Source organism: Macaca fascicularis, chromosome 9, assembly GCF_037993035.2.
Source record: "Macaca fascicularis isolate 582-1 chromosome 9, T2T-MFA8v1.1".
In the NCBI taxonomy this organism is placed as follows: Eukaryota; Metazoa; Chordata; class Mammalia; order Primates; family Cercopithecidae; genus Macaca; species Macaca fascicularis.
Window position 1 is genome coordinate 83127511 of NC_088383.1, and position 25850 is coordinate 83153360.

At 37.6% G+C, this 25850-nt stretch overlaps 2 protein-coding genes across 31 annotated transcripts in view; one reads left to right on the top strand and one right to left on the bottom strand.

The window, feature by feature from the left end:
• The window catches only part of JMJD1C (jumonji domain containing 1C), a 365022-nt gene that overhangs the window by 49479 nt on the left and 289693 nt on the right, over nt 1-25850 (top strand). For 7 of the 30 annotated variants that reach the window (XM_074002030.1, XM_045362101.2, XM_074002010.1 and 4 more), the window contains exon 2: nt 3045-3110. The exons of 18 other annotated variants lie outside the window; for them this stretch is intronic. The gene's annotated coding sequence lies outside the window, so the exon portion shown is untranslated. Of the gene's footprint in view, nt 1-3044; nt 3111-7007; nt 7508-25850 lie in introns of those variants that run through there. 5 more of the 30 variants (XM_074002029.1, XM_074002035.1, XM_074002020.1 and 2 more) reach the window with 1 other exon arrangement.
• On the bottom strand, nt 4345-7769 carry LOC141407699 (uncharacterized). Its single transcript, XM_074002053.1, has one exon. The coding sequence runs from the start codon at nt 7462-7464 to the stop codon at nt 6841-6843; it is 624 nt and encodes a 207-aa protein (XP_073858154.1). The 5' UTR covers nt 7465-7769; the 3' UTR covers nt 4345-6840.

Genomic DNA, 25850 nt, shown 5'->3' on the forward strand with positions numbered 1-25850 from the left:
ATTAGCATATTTGGCTATATATGAAATTTTAAAGCTTGTTAATATAAAAAGAAATTCCAGGGTGGGGCGCGATGGCTCATGCCTGTAATCGCAGCACTTTGGGAGGCCGAGGCAGGCGGATCACTTGAGGTCAGGAGCTAGAGACCAGCCCTGGCCAACATGGTGAAACCCCGTCTCTACTAAAAATACAAAAATTAGCCAGGCATGGTGGCACATGCCTTTAATCCCAGCTACTCAGGAGGCTGAGGCATGAGAATTGCTTGAACTCCGGAGGCGGAGGTTGCAGTAGCTGAGATTATGCCATTGCACTCCAACCTGGGCAACAGGGAGACTCTGTCTCAAAAAAATAAATAAATAAAATGAAAAGAAATTGCAAGTGGGGGAAAGAAGCATCCATGCAAATTTAGATATAAAAGCAAATGAAGCAATTGCTTTTAAGATAATTTTTGTAGCTAGAATAGTTGAAATTATTATTATATATAATAATATATAATAGTTGAGGTAGGATTTTTATCTATTATAGATGAAGAAGGTATATAAGGTTAAAAAGTGTCAATTCAAAAGTTTATTTCTAATGCAGAACACTGCAAAAATTCTTCCATTTCAAGTTAGTTTTGATAGACTGTTTGTTTGTTTTTGTTTTTGTTTTTTTTGAGACCGAGTCTCACTCTGTTGCCCAGACTTCAGTTCAGTGGCGTGATCTCAGCCCACTGGAGTCTCTTGCTTCACGGGTTCAAGTGATTCCCCTCCCTCAGCCTCCCGAGTAGTTGGCACTACAGCCATGGACCACCATGCCCAGCTAATTTTTGTATTTTTAGTGGAGAAGGCATTTTACTATATCGGTCAGGCTGATTTCTGACCTCAGGTGATTCACCCCGCCCAGCCTCCCATTGTGTTGGGATTACAGGCTAGAGCTACTGACAGGCTATGCCTGACCTATTTGTTTTAATATAATGGTTTTATGACCAAACTTGGAAAGCAGAGGAAAGAAGCAGTTTTACAGTGATGTTTAAAAATGGTTATTTGGTACTTTGGTTTGTATTATATTAGTATGTATTAATATTAGTAATTAGTATGTAGTAATATTAATATTAATCATATGTATATCTTCTTTGAGACCTTTGAGAAATAGCATATACTGAAGTCTTTCTAACAATATTTGTTTTGCTAAGCAAGATTACTTTTGTCAGTCCTTTAACATTTTGGGGTTTAAACCTACCACGTGACAGGAAAGTATACTTTGTTCCTTGCTGAATTATGTGTGTTCTTGATCATAAAGTTCACTATATAATACCTAGCTTCATTGGTGAGGAAGAACATAGATGGAGTATATGGTTAGCATGCTGAGATTTTGAGTTCGTATTACTTTTTAGTTTAGATTTTACATTGGCTTTCCTTCATTTATCGTTTTAATAGAAGTTTAGAACCTCCTTTACTTAATGAACTTACATGGATATAAACAGAAGACTTTTACTCTGCTGCTATTAACTTGTAACAATAGTGAAAGCTTGTAAGATTAATAGGAACATGACCCTTTTGGAACCTAACCTGTTTGCAAAGTGCAAACTTGCATATTTTAATGGTAGTTAATAGTTGGAGCGTTTATGAGAGGGATGATGAACAGAGAAAAAGTGCTGTGGGACACCCCGGGAAGACTTACTGTGTGCTCAATGGCAACTTTCCATTTCTTTATTTCTTGTAGTTCCTCACTGAGCAGATTAGGAATTTTCTAATGCTTTGTGTATTCTTTCTAAATTTTTAATTTTTTATCATTAAAAATTAACCTTGTTTTTAATAGAGAAGAGAATGTTGAAAAGAAGTGGTATGTTCCTATGCAGCCAGAATTTAAACTGGAAACTGGATAACAGATGTGTAGAATATACAATTAGAAGGCCCAATAGAGATTGCTTCACTTCCTCCTTCATTTCTTTTTTATCTTCTTTTTTTCTTCTCTTTCCCTCCTTCCATGGCATCAAGAAGATAGTCAGAAAGTTATGTTTGTATATTGGCTCCATCAAGGATGTTATTTGAGACTGTTCTTTTTAGAAGACTAAGAATAGACTAGTGTTTTGGATATACACTCATAGGATCATTTTTGGGTTTGTATTAAATTGGTAGTTTGGTAATGAAATGAATGTTTTTCTTGAGAATTGTAACTCTTCCTTCTGTATCTGTTCTTTAGAAATTTTCCCAGGAAAAACCTTGCTTTCTGTCGAAGCATGTTAACATTGTACCTCCATGATTAAATGAGATAATGTATTGAAGACATTATTTTGAAGATGATGAATACCCCTGTAGGAAGAACAGGAACTCTCATTTGTGTCTGAGATTCTAAGTTCCTCTTAGTTGGGTTAGATTTAGAAAAAGGTACATTTTGCTATATTCATTCATTCATGCTGTAAAATGTATTATCATCTCTTAGCAAGGCCTAGTAGCTGCTGGGAGTATAGTTGTGAACAAGACAAAGATGCCTTATGGAGCTTATGTAGCCAATAAAGGGAAAAATATAAATGATCAATTACACAATAAATGGTGTAAATACAGTTGTAGTAGTAAGACAAATAAGGCATGTTTTGAAAATCTCTTATTGGGGAATACTACATAGTCTGAGAATCAGGGATGGTTTCCTTGAGGAAGTGATATTTTGATATTTGAGTTAATTTTTCATTATCATAAATGTGATTGAGGAATTTATTTTAAATAAATGCTTAGGGTATACAAACCCTAAATACAAATTATTTGAAGTTTAATTAAAAAAAGAACATAAATTTATATTCCATTTATTCTTGGTCTTCCACTTGCATAATTCAGTTGAAACTCTTGGTTTCCTTCATTTTAATAGTGGCTTGCATAATTCTTAGCCATATCTATATATATAATCTAAGACTTCATAAAAGCAGTCCATTATTTACATTTGACAATAAAAGCCTTAAGTTATAATAGATTTGAAAAATATTTATTAAAATGCATTAAATTTGGATGAAATTCTATTGATAGTTCCTTAATTAAATAAACCAAAGCATTTCTGTTGTCTATCTTTCCAGATAGACTGTGAGCTTCTCAAGAATAGAGGTCCTATCTCCAGAACCTTGCAGGATGTGACCCACATAGTAAGTGCTAAATAAATACTGAACACATCAATTATGAGTAAACTGTAAATAAGGATGAAACAACTTGATAACTGACCTTCATGTTTCTTTTAAGTGACTTTTTAGTGTAATAGTTAATAGCAGGGAGTCTTTGTTATCACAGATCTGGTTTCGAAAACCAGTTTCTTCATGTGTATTCTTAGGCAAGTTACTGAACTTCTCTAAACTTCATTTTCCTCATCCTTAAAGTGAGATTACGTATGTAAAGTACTTAGTATACTGTCTGACACATAGTAGGTGTTCTACAAGTGGTGGCTAATATTATTACAAAAGATGTGTTAAACTTTTTGTCTATATTAGATAATATCTGTGATAAAGTAGACATGTATAGTGGCATAAAATACTAGTATGTATGACAACAGAAGATTGACCCTTTCCACAATTACATACCAAGTCAAAAAGTGAAAAATCTGTAACTACTAGGCTTTTGCTTATTCAAACTAAACTTCATGAACTGTTAATCACTGATAATTAAGTAGATAATTATGGTTCTTATGCAGTGAATACATTTTCTTCCTTTATAAGTCAGTTTTTTAAAAAACAAACGAAATAGTTTGTGGGGTTTCTTTGTATTTTAAAGATTTTTTTAGAGACAGGGTCTTGTGATGTTGCCCAGCCTGAACTAGAAGTCCTGGACTCAAGAGATCCTCCAGTTTCAGCCTCCAGAGAAGCTGGGACAGCAGGCACATGCCACCACCTAGCCCAAGTTGTTTTTATGAATAAATTTTTGTGAACTTCTAAAAAGGGAAAAAATCAAATAATCTCCCAATCTTTGGTGTAGATTAAGATATTTGATGTATGAGGTTTGCTTGAATTGATGTGTGTGTAGGCATATTTAATGGACATATTTACATGTGGCGATGGAAAGACTAGAAAATCTAATTTATATTTCTAATTTTCAGCTTCTATAAGTAAACTTAGTTATTTTAAGTACTTCACTGTCATTCTTTCTGCCTGTATAATGAAAACAAATACCATCACTCTTCTGTTTCCGAGTATCTTTATGGAAGTAAAGAATGTAAGGAAACATTAAGAAACAAATACTCTGAAGTTTCAAAACCGACTTGAAAAAATTTTTTAATTCATTGTTATTTACAATGTTATGATTTGCTGGCAAAAATAAAATAATACAAATACCCCTTGATACAAAACGAAGCAAAAAATGCCAGCAAACAAGCAAAAAATCTTTAATGACTTTTTATTCTACATTTTAAAAAATGTACTTTTAAGTTTTTCCAACAGCAAAATATCCACGAATTAGTGTAAACTCTAGGCATTGACTGTAGTCAAGGGATTAGTAGAACAGAATTTGGCCTATAGTTCTAAGAATATTAAGATATTTGATTAAAAATATTACAGGGATATATGCCCTCCTGAAAAACTTTGTTTCTATACATGAAATATTTTGATTGGTTTGTTGGATTACGTGCTTTTCAGAAGACTGAAAAGGGTGGAATTCAACATGTAGTGGGAGTTCATAAGGGCCCATGTAGAGCAGTTTGCCTACAAAATTGAAAACAGCTGGCAGTTTTTATTTATGTAAGGCAACCAGCAACCTATACTCCTAAGAATGTAATTTGGTGAGTGGGATTTATGTAATAACTGATGAATTTGCATGTTTTTCTCAAATGACTTTATCTATTTTTCATTTGCTCCTAGGATATCACTGAAAATTAGGATTCAGGCATTTTTGCATTTTTACAATTGCATCATGCGCGTGGTCACAAAGCAGATCATTGATGAGTTGGTATCTGGATGTTGATCTCCCTACTCTTTTTTTTTTTTTTTTTTTGAGACGGAGTCTCGCTCTGTCGCCCAGGCTGGAGTGCAGTGGCCCGATCTCCACTCACTGCAAGCTCCGCCTCCCGGGTTCATGCCATTCTCCTGCCTCAGCCTCCCGTGTAGCTGGGACTAAGGCGCCTGCCACTGCGCCCGGCTAATATTTTTGTATTTTTAGTAGAGACGGGGTTTTACCCTGTTAGCCAGGATGGTCTGGATCTCCTGACCTCGTGATCCGCCCGTCTCGGCCTCCCAAAGTGCTGGGATTACAGGCGTGAGCCACCGCGCCCGGCTCTCTTGTATCCTTACATATGTTGGATTATTGTCACCAAGCCACTTTACTGGCTCCTTAATCTACATTGATTTTAGAAATCTTCATCTGTAATTCTTCATTATACAGTGTACACTGAAAAAGTGGACTTGGAAATAAAATTGCCCAAGCAAAATTAAGTTTTTCTCTCAACTTGCCAATGTGCATTTTTGGATATGTTTTGCCTTTTTAATTTATTAGAGCTTTTTGTTGTTGTTTTCGGGGGACTGAGTTTTTGCTCTTGTTGCCCGGGTTGGAGTGCAGTGGTGCGATCTCGGCTCACTGCAATCTCCGGCTCCCAGGTTCAAGCGATTCTCCGAGTGCTGCCTCCTGAGTAGCTGGGATTACAGGCGCGCGCCACCACCCCCAGCTAATTTTTTGTACTTTTAGTAGAGAGGGGGTTTCATCATGTTGGCCAGGCTGGTCTCGAACTCCTGACCTCAGGTGATCCGCCTCCCAAAGTGCAGGGATTACAGACGTTAGGCACCATGCCCAGCCTATTTATTACAGTTCTGTGTTTGGTCTTTAGATTAGCAAAATTCGACCATGATTATTAAAATCTATCTTCCTTATAATTTTGGTTTCTAACCTATTAGCAGTGGTCATGTTTCTCCATTTCAAATTGCCCAGCTTGAGTGTTCTAGAGAAAACAGATAAAAGCCTTATAGTTATTTAAACATTCAGATTACTAAACTTTTTTAAAATAGAGGTTCAGGAAAATCTCTAAGAGACTGAAATTTAGAATATTTTATTGGACTAGAAGAATTTTTAAGCGGACTGTAATCACTAATGCCACTGAAAAACCACAACTGGGATTTTTAAAACTACCTATAAAAAAGCAGTATAAAGTGTGCCTGAAATCGAACTGCTCGCTGACATCTGTAGGGAGGTTTGATTTATAACAATTAAAGAAGTTGATCAAAGAAGAGTGTTCCAAGAGATCTGTGTGTAGGTTAGGGAGTCCTATTGTAATTGGATGGGAAATAAATATAATTTATTTTCTTGAATTGTGATTGGTTAAAATCCTTTTGTTTCCGTGGTATTTTCTAATAACTGAATCTGGGGATTTTCTCTGCTGTTATTATCCGACCTACCTGTGTGTTTGAGGTATGTACTAGTACTAAAAGCACTAAGACTGTCGCAGACAAGGTTTGTGAAATTTCAGGACGTTGACAAGGGCCCGCCACGGAGCATTTACTGTTCTTATAATAAAGCAGTGACGAATTTAAATCTCTGAATAGCTTAAACATGTAATTAGTATCGCTACAAAAGAAAAGGATGATATTTTCCCCTTCGTTTTCCCTTGAAGTCATGAACGGTTGGTTCTGCTCTGACTTTGGGGCTTAGTTTTCAGTAGAAGTGTTGTCCTGCTCTGCTGCTGGTACTGCGGTACTGCTAATTCAGGCTAACTCAGGCGGCGGGCGCCGTGTGCTCTGAACATCGCGCCGGGGGTGAGGCGTCAACCCTGGAGTTTATTTTGTGATCAAAGTGGAACCACTACACTTCACTTTCCCCTCACCTCCACTTCTGAGGGAGCAACGAATACACAGGTAGACCCCCAAAAGCTTTGAATAGCTGTCGCCTACTTCCCCGCGGCCGGCTTCATTTCTTGGTCTGCCGCCGCCGCCGCCACCTCTGGATCTCGGAGGACCCCGTGGCGGCCGCCGCCTCCGCAAGGCTGGGCACTACTTTCCGTCTGCGGTGGTTCCGCCGACCCTCCCGCGGCTCCTGCCCCGCCCGCGCCGGCGGAAGGAGACGCGCTGCGCGTCGCCGCTGCCCGGGGACGGAGACGGAGCAGTACTGGCCGCGGTGCGGTGGCGGCGGCTGGGCTGCCTCTGGGTGTTCGACGGCCGTGTTGGGTTTTCTCTCAGTTTTCTTGTGTGGCGCTGCAGCCCAACGCTGCGAATCCGGGATTCCAGAGGAGTGTTTGGGGGAGGGACCGAGGTCGCTGTGTCCGGGGCAGAGCGGCCAGTGCGCCCCGAGTCTGCGCTCGTTCGGGGCCGCTGCCGTGCCCCGGTTCGCTCTCCTCAGCATGAGCGGCCGGTAGGAGCGAGGTTTCACCGGTTCCCTCGCACTGGAGGAGGCAGCGGTCGCTTCGGCAGCGACGGCTATGGCGGTGGAGACGCGGCCGGAGCTGGTGGGGAAGCGGTTCCTGTGTGTGGCGGTCAGCGACGAGGCGCGTCCGGAGCGCTGGGAGAGCGGACGCGGCTGGCGAGCGGGGGTCATCCGAGCCGTGTCACACAGGGACAGCCGCAATCCGGACCTGGCGGTAAGAGAGCGAGCGCCCCCCTTCCCCCCTGCCGCGTCCGCACCCGGCTCTCGCAGACGTACCTTGCGGGCTTCCCTCTGGCACCTCGCTCAGCCCGGCCAACTGGCGGTCACGCCCCTCTGCCGAGCCCTTGGCTTGTTTGCCCGCATCCCTTGCCTGGGTCCCTGCCTCTCTGCGAGCGGCTTCCCCAGGGGAGGCGGTGTCGGAGCGGGACTCCCGGGATAGCCGCGGAGGCCGCCCTGCCCCCAATCCCGGAGGGGTCGACCGCAGCTGCCCACTGTGGCGCCTGGGCGGCCGCGGAGACCTCCCCAAAAGGCGGAGCTGCGAGTCCGGCGCCGCGCGGCCAGGTAGGGGTAGGGGGCGGACCACTCATAGCGATAGGTGGCCAGCTTCCCTGGCATCTCTTTTCTTGGAAAAGTGTTCATAGTGTTGTAGCTCGAGACTGAAAACTTGTCCTGTAAGTTTGCTGAAGGGGAGGGAGGAAAGGACAGAGACGTTCCCACACAGTCCGGGGATTCCTTTGTGTTTTAGAGGCAGAGGCCGTGGTGGTGGTGGCGGTGCCCGGGTTTATCCTCACCTTAATAGATGCTTGGCTTTCTAACCGGAAAGGTTTATAAAAGTGAAAAATTTTGGTATGGAGGGTAATCTCTTTCTTTCTGTGCCCAGTGTACTTTTTTTGTTAGAAAGATGCAGTGCTTTGGAGTCAAGCTGTTTCTGGGTTTTATATGGTTTTAAATAAGACGAAAAATGTCAATTAAAATGTTAAATGCCATGCAGAATTGATTGTCTTTTTTTTTCTTTTGCTTTCTTATGTGTGACACTGCCAGTGTTTTCTTTGAGTAGTGTAGGTATGTGCGTGATTTTGAGTTGTGTTCCCAAGTGCATTCTCACTGAGGGGCAGCTTGAAGGTAAGGGGCGTAGTAGAGACAAGACATAGACTAGACTTTCCAAGGTTGATTTATGAATACGTTATCTATGAAATTTATTTGTAGTGCCCTGAGCCACTTATTTTTTCACTGAAAATTTCAAATTTAGGAATATTTTTTTTCCCCTTGTATGCATGCAAGCTTACAATTCCAAATTCACTGTAATATCTGTACAGGTATCTACCTAATGTTTTTTACCTACCTGTTTTAATAGTTTCTGAATGTTTTGTAAACTCGGGTTTTCATCACTGTAGTCAGTGATATAGTTAATGCGGCATGTATTAATGTTGACTCGACATTGCAAAATAGGTATGTTTTGCTAATAGGTGTTTCTAACAGGAAATAGAAGTAGTTTTGAAGGTTTTGGCTGGTTATTTTCGTACAAAAGTGTATAATCTTCCTTAAGAAGTATTGCTGATGTTAGTGGTTCTAGAAATTGGGAGTTCCATCAGTAACTACTTTTATTTTGTTTGTGTAAGAGGCTGAGGTGAGAGGATTGCTAGAGCCCAGGACTTGGAGTCCAGCCTGGGCAACATAGGTGAGACCCCCCCATCTCTAAAAAAGGAAAAAAAAAATCTATATATAAATGACTTTATTGCTTTCTTAGTTGAGAATTTAAGTGTTGTAAAGAGGAGGTTTACATATATTAGTAAATGGTAAGGTATTAAGCTGGATATTAAAAAATAAATTATCTGTGGATGGTAGAGATTGACTGGAAAGAATGGGAAAGAGTTTCTTCAGGTCATGGAAATGTTTCCTATCCTGATTGTTGGTTACACAGGTATATATATTTACACAAGTAAATATATATATAAATATATATATTTGTCAAAACTTATTGAATTGATACTATCTTTACATTTCACCGTATCTGATTTTACCAAAAGAAAAATGTATGTTGAACCATAACTATGTGAACCCTTGATGAGTTTTTTATCTTAAGTCTTTATTTGAAAATTTGAATATTACTAATTTAGTTTTTTTAGCCTAGAATCTACCATTTTAGATTTATTTCCAGATTTTCTTACATTCATATTTCTTAAACGAAACTTGGAACAGTTTAGCATTAACATAATGTAATATTCCTGTTAGACTGTGATTACTGCAGAGTAGATTTTAAGTTAAATGAAATTAGGCTGGGCACAGTGGCTCATGCTTGTAAACCCAACATTTTGGGAGACTGAGATGGGAAGATACGTGAGCGCAGGAGTTTGAGACCAGCCTGGGCAACATGGTGAAACCCTGTTCCTACAAAAAATACAGAAATTAGCCGGGCATAGTGGTGCAACGCCTGTGGTTCCAGCTATTCGGAGGGCTGGGGTGGGAGGATCACCTGAGCTCAGCGAGGTTGAGGTTGAGACTGCAGTGAGCCAAGATTATGCCACTGCACTTCTGCCTGGGCAACAGAATGAGATCCTGTCTGTAAATAAACAAATAAATATATAAAATGAAATTATATGGAAAATGTTGAATAGGCTAGCTTGTGATTTTTTTTTTTTTAAAGCTACAAATATGTTTAATTAAAAACCTATAAGTATATTAGAAGTCCTGGCTGAATACACCTGTGGCACATGATTCGGAAGGATAATGATAAGAACTTGAAAGTAGTTGAGGGAATGCTGTGTCTCAAAGACAATCAGTTATTCTTATTTTGGGTCTTATGTATGAGGAATTGCCACGTGCATTAAATTTCTATAATTGTTTTAACTAATTAACGTAATCTTGGTGGTTTAAATGTTATACGCTTAATATTTGGTAGTTCTAGAGATGAAACTATGATGAAAAGACCTGAATCTTGCTGGGCTAAAATCAAAGTGTGGCAAGACTGTTTATTCTAGGAGAGATCCATTTTCTTTCCTTTTCTAGTTTTTGGAAGCTATCCACATTCCTTGGCTCATGGCCCCCTTCCTCCATCTTAAAAAAAGCCAACCCAGTTGTAGCTCTCTGACCATTTTTCCCTAGTCATCTCCTTCTGACTCTCCTGCTTACCCCTTACACTTCTAAGTGCCCTGTTGATTACTTTGGGCCAGTTGACATAATCCAGGATAATCTTGCCGCCTGTGAACCATGATTCCATATAAACTTTAATTCTCCTTTCCCATGTAATGTAACAGTTGTAGGATCCCGGGATTAGGACATGGATATCTTTGGGATTAAATTATTTTTTTACCACACCGTGGTAGCAAACATATTTCTTGTACAGTATGAACATACATACTTTGATAAAAAGAAAGTAAGATTTTATTTTTATTTTTTCAACCAGGGGTTATAGTGATATTACTTTCTAATCTTTTAAGTAATAAGTTTAATTAGTAGAGTTTTCATTAGGTTATGTTGGATAATTTCAAATAGTTTGTCAACTTTTAAAAAAAATGGCTTGAGAACCTTTTGGGTTATCTGTATTGAAATTATCTTTGCTAACAAAATATCTAAGCCCTTTTTATGCATGAGGACCAAGTTGTTGAAGAAGTTGAAATATATATAGCACATTGTGAACCTTTTTCATTTTGAGCTTCTTTTTTAGCCCCATTACTTAGTTTTGTCTTGGGATACATTTTTGACATTACTGCAGTTCTACTTTTTGAGGAATTTTTCTAGAAAATTGATAGTGTAATGTAAGGAAAACTGGCAGTTGAGAAGTACTGTTGCATAATATTTATCCTTGAATAATATTGTGATATTAATTAAAGAGCAGACATCAATTTACTCTCCTCTTGTTTAACTTAGCTTCCATTTATGTTCTCAGTGATTTATTTATTAGCTTATCTATCCATCCATCCATCCACCCATCTGTCTACCTTTGTTTGATGCTTAGGTTGATTGTATTTCTGTTTTCAAGCCAGTTCTGTCTAAAGTGTAAGTATTTAACAAAATATGTCTGGTTTTTTCAATAGAGAAAAGGACAATAAAAAAATCATACTGTGTTTTAAAGGCCAAACCCATAAATTTGCTTGTATTTAGGGGATAACTTGGGAATGAAGAGTTTAAACTGTTCTGAGATGTGTATCAGCTGATAAGTTATTTTGCAAAACGTCTGTCTTAAATATGAATAATATTCACGTTTAGGAAATTTAAAGTGATTTATAATTTTGCATATAAAGAAAACCCCTTTTTGTGTTTGGGTCTACCCATTTCTGCTTAGTTTTCTCATTTAAGTTTCTTATTGAGTTGGTAGCGTTACATTTCCTTGTATCTTTATGTCAGTGTGACATTTACGTTGTCTTGCATCATTATTAAAAATGCTAATTTCTGGGCTGTTTACAAAATGTTGAATGTATGAATGAATGAAAGTGATTTTTACTTCATTGGTCAATATGACCTTGATAGGTTTACTATAGCAAAATTGGTTTTCCTGGTAGGTGGAAAGACTTCTATGACTGACATAAGTATGCCAACTATTTTTCACACTCTTGAATTTGTTACTGCTATTGGTGACAAAGATTTGAATATAGGAATATGACTAAATTGCCCCAATGGTAGGACATAAACTTGTGCAGTTGTTACCACTAGCTAGTTTTAAAAGAAGGTGATGATCACCCAATAAATGTTAATTGTGTTTCTGTGTAAAATTAAAGGGGCTATTGTTTTATATGATCTTTTGACCCATCATTTATATGTTCTAGCATATATTTTAAATAGGGAATTCCAATAATTTCCAATAATTTTAAATAGGGAATTCCAATAAGTTCCAATAATTTTAAGTAGGGAATGTTTTCATTCATTAGAATAATTGAACTATAGAAATTTTATCATGCAAAACCTTATCGTCTTCGTATAGGGATATTATTGCATGTGAAAGTAAAAATGTTAACTAGATACTTCAATGTAATTGAAAGCATACACAGGCTATTTCCCTGTATTTATAAATTTTATATATTATTTTTAGACAATTTTAAGTTGTATACAAGGAATGTCTTTAAGTATAAAATTCATTTTCTGTCTTTAGGTCTACAATTCATTTTCTGTCATCTTCACATATTTAGTACAGTACCTAGCATTTACTTAGGTGTTCGTAAATGCTTACTGAATAATAAAGGAATATCATAAGTTACTTGAATATTTTAATTCATACTAACCATCTCAAGTTTCTATTACTATTTGCTTTTTTTGAGACAGGGTCTAGCCCTGTTACCCAGGCTGGAGTGCAGTGGTGTGATCATTGCTCACTGCCACCTGGTACCCCTCAACTCAGGCAATCCTCCCACCTCAGCCTCCTGAATAGCTGGAACTACAGGCATGTGTTACTACACCCAACTAATTTTTTAATTTTTTCTTTTGTGGAGATGAGGTCTCACTTTGTTGCCAGGCTGGTCTTGGACTCCTGGCCTCAAGTGAGCCTCCCAGCTTGGCCTCCCAAAATGCTGGGATTACAGGTGTGAGGCACCTACACCTGACCTTACTATTTACTGTTAATTGTAAATTTTTTGTTTCTCTTATGGCACTGTGTACGTTCCCCTCCCCAGTATCCATTCTGTCTTTTATCCAGTTGTGTGGTTTGAATACAGGGTAGGCCATGATTTTTCTAAGCTAAATTACAGAATAGAACTCCATTGATTGGTACAGGCCATAAATGGATCCAATTGGAGTGATTCCAAGGATGGCATTGTGTGGGTATGAGTCTGGAACTGCTTCAGACGTTTTTCTACTTTAAGGTAAACCAATTTGAAGGCAAAGCTGACATAGAGAGGTTAATAGCATTGACATGGTAGCAGGAGAAAATGTGACTGACCAAAGTTTTTCTGAATCCTACATACTACTGTTGGATTTTTCTCTTATGAGAGTTTTCATTTTGGGAGAATAAATTTACTTAAGGTTTAAGTGTGTTTTGCTTCCTTTTTCTTTCCCTTGGAAGCAAAAGTATGTTAACTGATCACATGGTAATATTTCACTCCACTCTTTTTGAATAATGAAAGCAGCATTTTCTTGAAACTTTTAAATTTGTTATTTGATGTTCAGATGTTAGAGTCTTGTCATACTGATTTTTTTTTTATAACTCTGATTTTCAGAAAAGATGGTATGTTCTGCTTTTATGTGTCCAGGTATATCCCAAAGCTTTGTAAATATTAATTTGTTTTAATGTGTATGAAGTATAAATATCTAACTTACTAAATATTTACAAATAAGAAATAGCATTGAGTTTTTATATTAGGAAGTGAACCATAATCCCTCACAGTGAAATAGAAATTTCAGGAGAGCTACATCAGTGTTTCAGAAATTAGCAAGAGAGGGCAAGCTTGGCTTTTTTAGATCGTATATATCATAAAACCCTAGTTTATACTCTGTCAGTGTTGATCAGATAAATAGCTGTAAGTCCACTATTCTTTATCTGCAGTTCTGAAATTCAAATAGCTGTAGCAACTCCATTTTTTAATGATTCGTTTGGAAGCAAAACCTGACTAAACTCATTTTTTTAGTAGAGCTTAATAGGAATTGAGTATTTTTTATAGGAGAAATATTAATGTGCTTAACTTTTAGGGTTCTGTTCTAAATCCTTCAGAGGTGTTATGTATTGCCTAAGAATTGTACTGTATTACCATAGTTAACTAGCATAATGTAAGGACTTGTACTGTCTTACCATAATCAACTACCATCATGTATGCTATAGGCCAAGCGTGGTGGCTCAAATCTGTAATCTCAGCACTTCAGGAGGCCAAGGCAGGCAGATCATTTGAGCTCAGGAGTTCAAGACCAGCCTGAGCAACATGGTGAAATCCTGTCTACTAAAAATACAAAAAGTAGCCAGGCGTGGTGATGTGCGCCTGTGGTCCCAGCTCCTTTGGGTACTGAGGTGGGAGGATGGCTTGAGCCTGAGTGGTCAAGGCTACATTGAGCCATGATCATGCCACTGCATTCTAGCCTGGGTGACAAAGTGATACTCTGCCTCAAAAAAATAAAATAAAATAAAAAAAGCTACATTTAACTTTATAAAAATCCAATAAATTTTTAATACTAAAATATGTTGGAAGAGTTTGGATGAGGGATTGTTATTTGAATACTAATATGATTTTTGGTGATATAGATTTAATGACAACAAATACTGCTAATTTTGTTTGTTAGGAGATTTGATAGTGATCATATGTCTGCCTAATTTCAGATAGTTTTTCTAGTGTGGATTTTAGCAGACTTTTTTTTTTTTTCCATAAAGACAGGGTCTCACTCTGTTGCCCAGGTGGGAGTACAGTGGCATAATTACAGGTCATGGGAGCCTTGACCTTTTGGGCTCAAGAGATCCTCCCACCTCAGCCCCACAAGTAGCTGGGACTACAGGCATGAGCCACCATGCCTGGCTAATTTTTTTTTGCTTTTTGTAGAGATGGAGTCTGACTGTGTTGCCCAGGCCAGTCTTAAACGTCTGGGCTCAAGCAGTCCTCCTGCTTTAGACTCCCAAAGTGTTGGGATTAGAGGTGTGAGCCGTGGCGTCCAGCTTCACACTTTTATTAGATACAAAATTCTTAATCTAACAAATTTTTAAGGATTATGTACTTTTAGTTTTACAACTGGTGTTTACTAAATTGTTAATGTTGAAACATTGTCTGAAATTATAGAATTGGATAAAATCCTTTTGTGTAGAATTTATATTTTATATTCTAGCTAGTTTATGAAATTATTCTCTTAAACCCATTGATGAAAATGTTGATTTATCTTATATTGTAGAACTATTGTTTTAATTATAGAATACATGAGCTAAGTAGAAAAACAGCAGCTCACAATCTGTTTACTGTTTTGTCTGGCAAAACAAAACTATGCATAGTGCTGACTTATGAAAAACTCAAGAGTTTTTGAAATCACACAATCAGTAAGTGTCAGGGCAGGAATTTGAATGCAGATTTCTGATTTCAAATCTGTTATCTCTGTACTCTGCCATATTGCTTCTCCCAATGGTTTGTGATTCACAGTATCTCAAAGTAAAAGACAGAAATTTCCTTTACTTGTAATGTTATATATTCTTTCTGAGCCCTTTCTCTTTCTTCATTTCTGTAGCCCTATGATTTAATCCTCTTGGGCTTTTATTTCTCCTTCCTTCCCATCTGCAGTTCCTCTTATCTTCTTAATTTGGTATTTCAAATTCAGTCCTTTGCCTACTGTTTGTTGTTGTTGTTTTAATCTTGTTACTTCCTTTGGAGATTTTACTTGTACTATGTTGCATAATTACTCACAAATCTGCAATTAAAGATTGGCCTTTCTTCAATTTGATCTGCCATCTCTACTGTTTGGAAGCTTTACATTAATGTCCCATATTTGGGTTTGAAATAATGTGTTTAAAGTATAATTTATTATCTTCATGTGAAACCAGCTGCCATTTTGATATTTAATTTGAAGTCTCACCTGGGCTTCAAAACACCTTCATCTTAAATGTTTTTCCACCTTGAATGTCTGCATTTACTTAGTTCTGCAGATTTCTTCCTTTAAATTGGAACCCGCTTTCCTGTCTCCCTTTTCAACTTGTACTACCACTTGCTCAAAACCTTCGTTGCTTGATTTATTTGGGTTGTATCTATTGATACTTACTGTATTAAAAACTAAGGTGAAGTTTTTAAAACACAAGAGCAGTTTTTCATAAGTCAGCGCTATGCAGACATAGTTTTGTTTTGCCAGACAAAACCCAAGTAGCCTGCTGCTCTATACACTGATGAAAGAATGAATGGAAAAGGCAAATAATGTCTTAGTAGTATTTTGAGAAGTTTTTATCTTACTAATCCCTTGAATGGATTTTGTTGCCCTGGAAACATTTGGTGAAGGTTATCTGTTCATCTAATTCTCTTTAGTAGAATTATTTACATTAGTATCACTAAATAGTTAAATTTTAAGTTGAATTTGGCTTCTTCATCACTTCAGGTTTCTTCCAGTATTTTCTATGTGGCTATATTGCTTATGAAAATTATGTATTTTGAACGTAGAAGGTTGCATGTAACATGCCAGAAAATGTTAACATGGCAGTAGAAGTAGTCAGCATTCCTAGAATAGATTTCAGATTTTTTCAAAGCTAGAAGAGGTCTGTGTGACTAATTCATTTCTTGTGAAAGACTGACACTTAGGAGCTGAAACATCTGATCCATCTGTTAAAGTTAGGAGTTTAAGATTCAAAAATCTTTACGCTCAGAGGAATATCAAGGAAGCAGTATGCTAATGTTTGGTTAAAATTTTGTGTTGTTATTTAATATAAAATGGCTTTATGTATATTTAACATGGAAGTTATTTCCTCCCTATATTGTGATTCCATAGATGGAATCTTCATGCAATATAGGACTAGGAAAAATATTTGTATAAGAATTTAAAGTTGATGAACTGTTCCAGTGTGTTGAATAACATCATACTATTTTTGGTCTATGTTCTTTTTCTTTTTTAAAATCACATTGATAAAACTATGTAGAGCCTATTTTAGAGCGTTTCCACTATTCCCTAAAACATTTTATTGCCATAATTTTCAAAATCTCTGATCATATTTTAATACCAAAGTGAATCATTTTAAGGGAAACCATTTTACTTTACATTGTTCATATGAATTAAGTTGTGAATATGAATATAGACTGTATATATACAATTTCACCTTTCCGTAATGGTTTTGAAATATACAAACGTACATGTAGTTATATAATAAATTATTAAGACTCCTGGAAGTATTAAATATAACAAGGAAAAAAGCAAATATGCTTACAGTTAATATAATATTGCATTAAATTTGCCTCTGAATTTCTCAGTCTTGAGCAAAATAAGAATTGTGACGAATTAAAATACCATTTATTTTCAGAGTGTTTTTCACTAGGTTCTACTACTTTTTTGAATTGCTTTCTTTGGTGTCTTGGAAAACTAAGTGACCAAAGGGTATAGGAGACAAGAAACCTGGGAGCACTGAATTCTCATTTTTATCCCTTTCAATTAGAACACCATTGATTTTATCAATTTTATTTAATAATGATTTCATAGGCCAGAAAATTAGGTTACACAGTTCTTTTTTCAGAGAGAAGGAAATAAGCCATTTATAAAGAGAGAAACTTTTCTTGAAAAAAAAATCTGAATCTGGTAGCTTAATACAAGGGAAATAGCAAATGAAGAGCTCTTTCTTGGTAAATAAGAATCCAGTATGTCATTATAAAGTATCACTTCATGAGGATATTCCTACAAGAGATTAAAATAATGTTGGGATATGTAATTGTTTAGTGATCAGTGGAACCTAAAGGAGAAGAAACTAATAATAAAAATGACTAAAGTTCACGATTGTCAACCTTTTATTTCTTGCACTCATTGCAGTGTCCCGGTGGATAGGGTTAAGCTGTAGCGTGCGGAATTGTGGAGGAAACATGTTTGAATGGGTTTTTTTAAGACCTCATACCCAGATGCTGTGATCTTAGACATGGAGTATAGGACAAGAATCTGTACTAAAATTTATTAACTTTTTTTTTTTTTTTTTTTGAGACGGAGTCTCGCTCTGTTGCCCAGGCTGGAATGCAGCAGCACCATCTCGACTCACTGCAAGCTCTGCCTCCTGGGTTCATGCCATTCTCCTGCCTCAGCCTGCCAAGTAGGTGGGACTACAGACACCTGCCACCACGCCCGGCTAATTTTTTGTATTTGTAGTAGAGATGGGGTTTCCCTTTGTTAGCCAGGATGTTCTCGATCTCCTGACCTCGTGATCCGCCTGCCTCGGCCTCCCAAAGTGCTGGGATTACAGGAGTGAGCCACCACACCCGGCCTTAACTTTTTTGGTTGGGTACCACAGCAACATAAGAAAGTATATTTAGAATAATCTCACTCCCACCTCTGCCCCGATCAGCCTAGTTTACTCTGCATCTCTTTTAAATAACCATTTTTGTTAATTTCTTATGTTTTCTTCCAGAGCTTTTTGTTAAAAATAAAGATGTGAACAGATGCACATAGTCTTATTCCTCCCAGGCATATGTAGTCAAGCTGAGCATCCCCTAAAGGAAAATAACCACATGTTATAGGTGTTGTAATTTAATACAACAGGAACTACACAATTCAACTTATGAAGTATTTTTGCCCAAAAGAACTGAACCTGAATATAATCAAACTTCTAGATTCTGACAACAGTTTAAGGACATATGGAGGTAGAGGAACATGTTAAACTACACCATGAGGATACAGTCAGCCATATTCATTATGTGGGGAATTACAGAGCTGTGCTTTTCAGTATGGTAGCCACTACTCATGTGTGGCACTTTAATAAAATGAAAAATCAGGCTAGGCGCAGTAGCTCATGCCTGTAATCTCAGCACTTTGGGAGGCCAAGGTGGGTGGATCACTTGAGGTCAGGAGTTCAAGACCAGGCTGGGCAACATGGTAAAACCCTGTCTCTCCTAAAAATGCAAAAATTAACTGGGTGTGGTGGTGCAGGCCTGTCATCCCAGCTACTAGGGGGGCTGAGGCATGAGACATGAAAATTGCTTGAACCAGGAAGTGGAGGTTGCAGTGAGCTGAGATTGTGTCACTACACTCCAGCTTGGGCAACAGAATGAGATTCCATTTCAAAAAACAACAAAAAAAATTAGCTGGGCTTGGTGGTGCGAGCCTGTAATCCCAGATACTCTGGAGGCTGAGGCATGAGAATCTTGAACCAGGAAGGTGTAGGTTGCAGTGAGCTGAGATCATGCCACTGTACTCCAGCCTGGGTGACAGAGGGAGACTGAGTCTCAAAAACAAGAAAAAAAATCAGTTTATCCTTTTAGAACTCTGATCACATTTTATATGCTCAGTTGACACATATGGTTAATGTCCACAGTCTCAGACAATACAAATACAGAAAATTTCCATCATTGCAAAAAGTAAATACAGCTATTCAATTGGATACAGCTTTTCTATAGTAACCATTAAAATTAAAAATTAAGATGTGTAATTTTCTGAGTAGTAGAAGAGAAAAAAACTGGAATGATACAAATAGAATTGGAGGCCAGGCACAGTGGCTCAAGCCTGTAATCCCTAGCACTTTGGGAGGCTGAGGTGAGCGGATGCCCTGAGGTCTGGGGTTCGCCACCAGCCTGGCCAACATGGTGAAACCCAGTCTCTACTAAAAATACAGAAATTAGCTGGGTGTGGTGGTGCATGCATGCCTGTAGTCCCAGCTACTCGGGAGGCTGAGGCAGAATTGCTTGAACCCAGGAAGCGGAGGTTGCAGTGAGCCAAGGTAGCGCCACTGCCCTCCAGCCTGGGCGACAGAGCGAGATTCTATCTCAAAAAAAAAAAAAAAAAAATTATTCCTTTTTGACATGCAGGTTTTTTCCTAGTCTCTTGCCATTTTTAACTACTTACAGTACATTACTCTGTATGGCTTTGCTTGACAGACACAAAGGATCAGTAAAAATTTTTCCTTTGGCATCAGGCCATTGTTTCAGCTTAAGAAATTATTTCTAATTTGAAATTATATTTTAAAACGTTCACTTTTTATCCAATAATATAAAATGTCTTTGTCTTTTGCTATATTTTAGGAATATTTGTGGACTATCTATTATATTCCATGTATCTTTCTGTTTCTTGTACCACAAGATCATAGAGTGTTTTAATGATTGCAGTTTTATAGAATCTTCATAGGTAAGGCAAATCTGTTGCCTTAATAGGTAAGGCAAATGAAGAGTAATGACTCTTCATTTTCAAGAACGGACATTCTTTAAAAATTTTCTTATTGTGGTAAAATATACGTAAGAAAACTTACCATTTTAACCATTTTTGTTTTGGTTTGTTTGAGGCAGGGTCTCACTCTGTCACCCAGGCTGGAGTGCAGTGGCACCATCTCGGCTCACTGGAACCTCCGCCTCCCGGGTTCAAGCGATTCTCATGCCTCAGCCTCCTGAGTAGCTGCAGTTACAGGCACCCGCCACCACACGCGGCCAGGTTTTGCACTTTTAGTAGAGATGAGGTTTTGCTATGTTGGCCAGGCTTGTCTCAAACTGACCTCAAGTGATCCGCCTGCCTCAGCCTCCCAAAGTGCTGGGATTACAGGTGTGACCTTCCATGCCTAGCTCATTTTAACCATTTTTAAGTGTACAGTTTAGTAACATTAAGTATATTCACATTATTGTGAAACTGTCAGTACTGTCCATTGTCAGAAGTTTATCATCCCAAATAGAAACTCTCTATCTTATGTCTCTGTGAATTTGCCTGTCCTTCTTAAAAGTGGAATCATACAATATTTGTACTTTTGTGTCTGGGTTATTTTAGCTTAGCATAATGTCAAGGTTTATCTGTATTGTAGCAAGTATCATGACTTCATTTCTTTTTATGGCTGAGTAATATTCCGTTGAATATATATACCACATTTTGTTTATCCATTTATCTGATGGTGGATACTCGGGTTGCTTCTACCTTCTGGCTATTGTGAATAATGCTGCTATGAACATCAGTGTACACATATCCATTTAAGTCCCTGCCTTTTACTTCCTGGGGGTATGTACCCAGAATTTTTGCTGGATCATATGGTAATTTTATGTTTTGTGAGGAACCACTGTACAGTTTTCCACAGTGGCTGCACCATCATATGTTCTCAGCAGCAATGAACATGGATTCTAGTTTCTCTACATCCTAGTCAGCACTTACTATTTCCTGGGTGGTGTTTGAAAATAACCATCCTAATGGGTGTGAAATGATTTTTCATTATGGTAATTTTCCCAGTGATTAGTGATGTTTGAACATCTCTTCATGTGCATATTCACAATTTGTATATCTCCTTTGGAGAAATGTTTTAAGTTGTTACCCAGTTTTGATTCAGCATGTTTTGTTTTGTTTTGCTTTGCTTTGTTATAGGAGTTCTTTATATATTCTGGATATTAGTACCTTATCAGATAAGTGATTAGAGATATATTCTCTATTCTGTGGGTTGCCTTTTCACGTTCTTGATAATGTCTTTTGATGCATAGAAAAATTTCAAATTTTGATGTAGTTCAGTGTATCCATCTTTTATTTTCTTTTGTTGTTGGTGCTTTTGGTGTCATTTCCCAGAAGTTGCTGCCAAATCTAATGTTATTGAAGCTTTCCTGTCTTCGTTTGCTTCTAAGTCTTTTATAGTTTTAAGCTCTTGGTTTAGTTCTTGGATCCATTTTTAGTTGACTTTTGTATATGGTGTAAGATAAAGGTTCAACTTTATTTTCTTACATCTGTTAATCTCGTTTTCTTAGCACCATTTGTTGAAAAGACTGTTCTTTTTCCATTGAATAGTTTTGGCACCTTTTTCAAAAATTATTTGGCCATATATGCAGGGGTTTATCTGGTCTCTCTCTTCATCTATACAGTTTTCTCTCATTATCTGTGGGGGATTGACTAGGACTTCCAATGCTATGTTGAATAGAAGTGGCAACAGCAGGTATCCTTGTCTTGCTCTTGATGTTAGAGAAAAAGCTTTTAGTGTTTCACCATTGAGTATGATGTTAGCTATGGGATGTTCATAGCTGGCCTTCATTATGCTGTATTTTCCTTCTTTTCCTAGTTTGTAGAGTGTTTTATGAAAAAATGAATTTTGCCACATGCTTTATCTACAGCAATTGAGATGATCATAAGAGTTTTTCCCCCTTCATTGTGTGAATGTATTGTATTTATTGATTTTTGTGTGTTGAACCATCCTTGCATTCCAGCAATAAATCTCAGTTATTTTTTTAAAAATTTCTCTTTTTAAGAGACAGGATCTCACTATTTTGCCCAGGCAGTAGTCCTATGGCTATTCACAGGCAGAGTCATGGTAATAATGGTAATAATGCTGCTATGGTAATAATGCTGCTGTGAACATCTGTGTATGAATATCCTTTTATACACCCCTAGCCTCAAATGATCCTCCTGCCACAGACTTCCATTTAGCAGGGACTACAGATTTGTACCTCTGCACCTGGCTTTAATTGCATTCCACTAAAAAAAATTATTTTGTGATGCCTTTCATCATTTGTTTGCCTTTCTCACAAATACCCTGGTCTAATTTTGCTTTTCTTTTCCTCCCCCCGCCTTTTATTTTTTTGTTTTTTGAGACAGGGTCTCACTCTGTCACCCATACTGGAGTGCAGTGACACAGTCACAGCTCATTGTAGCCCGGACCTCGCGGGCCCAAGCAAGCCTCCTATTTCAGCCTCCCAAGTTGTTGGGTCCACAGGTGTGTGCCACCATGCCTGCCTAATTATTAAAAATTTTTTTGAAGATGGAGTGTCCCTGTGTTGCCAGGCTGGTCTCAAACTGGCCTCAAGTGATCTTCCTACCTTGGCCTTCCAAAATGTTGGGATTCCAGGCAAGAGCCACCGCACCTGGCCTAACTTTGCTTGGAATTGTGTACAGTTTTGTAGACTAATTTAGGAAGTGTGAATATCTTTTCATTACTGAGTCTGCACTTCAAATAACATGTAATATCCATCCAGCTATTCATGTTTGATTTTTTAAATGATCTGCAGTGGATATGATTTTCTTCATATAAGTACTGTGTTTGTTAGGCTTATTCTTAGACACTGTGTATTTTGACACTTAGATGTATATTGATATATGCCTGAATCATTAATACATCTCTTTTACTCATTTGTTTCTTCAGACACAACTTTTGGAATAAAAATAATGTGATCTTTCTTTTCCCTGTATATATTTTTAGCTCATGTAATAGCTTGGTAGCTTTTTTCATTCATAGGCTTAATAAAGTTACAGTAGACCTTAATATATATGAAAAGTGTTGTAAAGAAAAAGTGAAATAATGTTACTAGCTTCTTAAATCTTGCCTAAAGTTTTAATAAACTGTTCAAGATGTTATTTCTTTATCATGTCTTTTGTTTTATCATTATAATCAGTGAATATATAATATTTATTTTACAGAATTTCACTTTTAGATTAAGGGTGTACCAGTTTATCTTCAAGTGAAACTATAGCAAAAAATTTCTCATTCAAAATACGGATAAAAAAAACATTTTAGTGATGATTATTTACGATACAAAGCAAGTACATATTAGAATCCTTTACATTTTATTTTTTATTTTATTTTTTTTTTGGAGACAGAGTCTTGCTCTGTCATCCAGGCTGAAGTGCAGTGGTGCGATCTTGGCTCACTGCAGCCTCCGCCTCCTGGGTTCAAGTGATTCTTCCGTCTCAGCCTCCTGAGTAGCTGGGATTACACGCACACGCCACCACACCCGGCTAATTTTTGTATTTTTTGTAGAGAAGGGGTTTTGCCAGGTTGGCCAGGCTGGTCTCAAACTCCTGACTTCAGGTGATTCTCCCACCTCTGCCTCCAAAGTGCTGAGATTACAGGCGTGAGCCACCGCGCCCGACCTCCGGAAGTATCATAAATACTACTTTTTCAAAATGCTGTATCTATTCAGTACAATCACAATGTGTTTAGCATGATACATATGTAGACCTTCTTTAGAGTTCTTTTGATTCTCTGCAATAGACTTCAAATAATTTTTCACCTCTGTCAAGTTTTAGAGAACTGCTTTATTTCTGTTTCCCTAGAACTCTACTTTAGCAAGGGTTAAAATTTGGAGAACAGCAAACCGATTTTCTCTTATGTATTTCCTTCAAGTTCTAATGTTTTTAAACATTGGTAGGGTTGAGGAAATAACAGATCAGAATGTATCCACTTCAAACAACAAATGGTTATACTCTCTGAATTCTTGGCTCTTGGCTGAGGTACTTGCGATATTTTAAAATGTATTGAGGCCGGGTGTGGTGGCTCACACCTGTAATTCCAGCATTTTGAGAGGCCGAGGCGGGTGATCACTTGAGGTCAGGAGTTTGAGACCAGCCTGGCCAACATGATGAAACCTCGCCTCTACTAAAAATACAAAAATTAGCTGGGCATGATGGCGTGAACCTGTAATCCCAGCTACTTGAGAGGCTGAGGCAGGAGAATCCCATGAACCTGGAAGGTGGAATTTGCAGTGAGGGGAGATTGTATCGCTACACTCCAGCCTGGGTGACAGAGCAAGACTCCGTCTAAAATAAAATAAAATAAAATAAAATAAAGCAAAATAAAATAAAAGTATTGGGAAAATGTTTAGTTTTACTCAATTCAGTAATGCACAAAGGATGAAAAGAGGATAGGTACTTTAGGTATTTATTGTCTATTGTGTCTATTTTTACATAGTACAGAAAAGCAGTAACCTAGGTTTTCACAGTACTTTATTAGACTTTGTTTCAAGGAAATTTTTTCTTTCTCTCTCTCTTTTTTTTTGGAGACAGTCTCGCTCTGTCGCCCAGGCTGGAGTGCAGTGGCATGGTTTTGGCTCACTGCAGCCTTCGCCTCCTGGGTTCAAGCGATTCTCCTGCCTCAGCCTCCCAAGTAGCTGGGATTACAGGTGTGCACCACCATACCCAGCTGATTTTTGTGTTTTTAGTAGAGATGGGGTTCACCTTCTGCCTTCCCCCATGGTTGACATACTGCAGTTAGATGGACAATACACTTACACTGCCGATTTTTAGTTGCGATATTGATGCCACAGAACCATAGAAAATAAGATTTGATCACTTCAGATTATAAACTGTTACCTTTATTATTTCTGTCCTTCTAAATGATTTGGAATATTATGATTCATGTTAGGGTACCCAGCAGATGTGAAGGGAAATGTATAAGCTTAGTGAAATTTGACTGCTCTCTTAATTGTTCTTTGGGAAATGAAAGAGGTCTAGAATATGTTGAAGTTTATTACAGACAAAAATAAAAATGAAGGGGAATCTAAATGCATTACCATTTTATACCTTTTAATATTATAGTTTTTTTCTTCCTCTGTTCCAAAGTTTTCCAGATACTGTAGCCTGCTTTTTACTCTGGTGATAAAGAGGAGGTGTCTGACAAGCTTTGTAGAAGTAATGTGGGAACATGGAGAAGAACTGAATTGAGGTCAGGGAAGCTCTAAACCTTTGAGTGCTTTTGTGATGTGCTATGCTCTATGGGAGGCTGTGTATGAGTTCAAGCTTGAGAAACTTGATAAAAATATGACTATTAACACTTACTGTTCCTTTCTCTTGTTAAAGAGTCTCTTGAGAAGATGAATTTTTATTTAAATGCTGGTTTTTTTTTTTGTTATAAAATGCTTACAGATATTTTATCCTTAGAGTTACACCTATCCCTCACAAATAACCTGAAACATAAATATAATAACAAGTATGTCGCAAAGGTAGGAAATTCCTGGTTATAAAATGCTTACAGATGTTTTGTCCTTAGAGTTATACCTATCCCTCACAAATAACCTGAAACATAAATATAATAACAAGTATGTCGCAAAGGTAGAAAATTCCTGGTGATTACAAAGAAATTTTCATCTCTAGTTTGTAAGGAAAAGAGTCTCTTTCTTTGGCTCCTTTGGCTTGTAAAGTGCTTGGTATTATACAGATTGTCCCCAGATTCTTGACTCCTATTATGACTTGAACCTGCTCTAGAAAGGCTTTTGCCCCCATTACTCCAAGGAAACTGCAGTGACCAAGGTTGCAGATTGCCTCCTCTTTTTAAA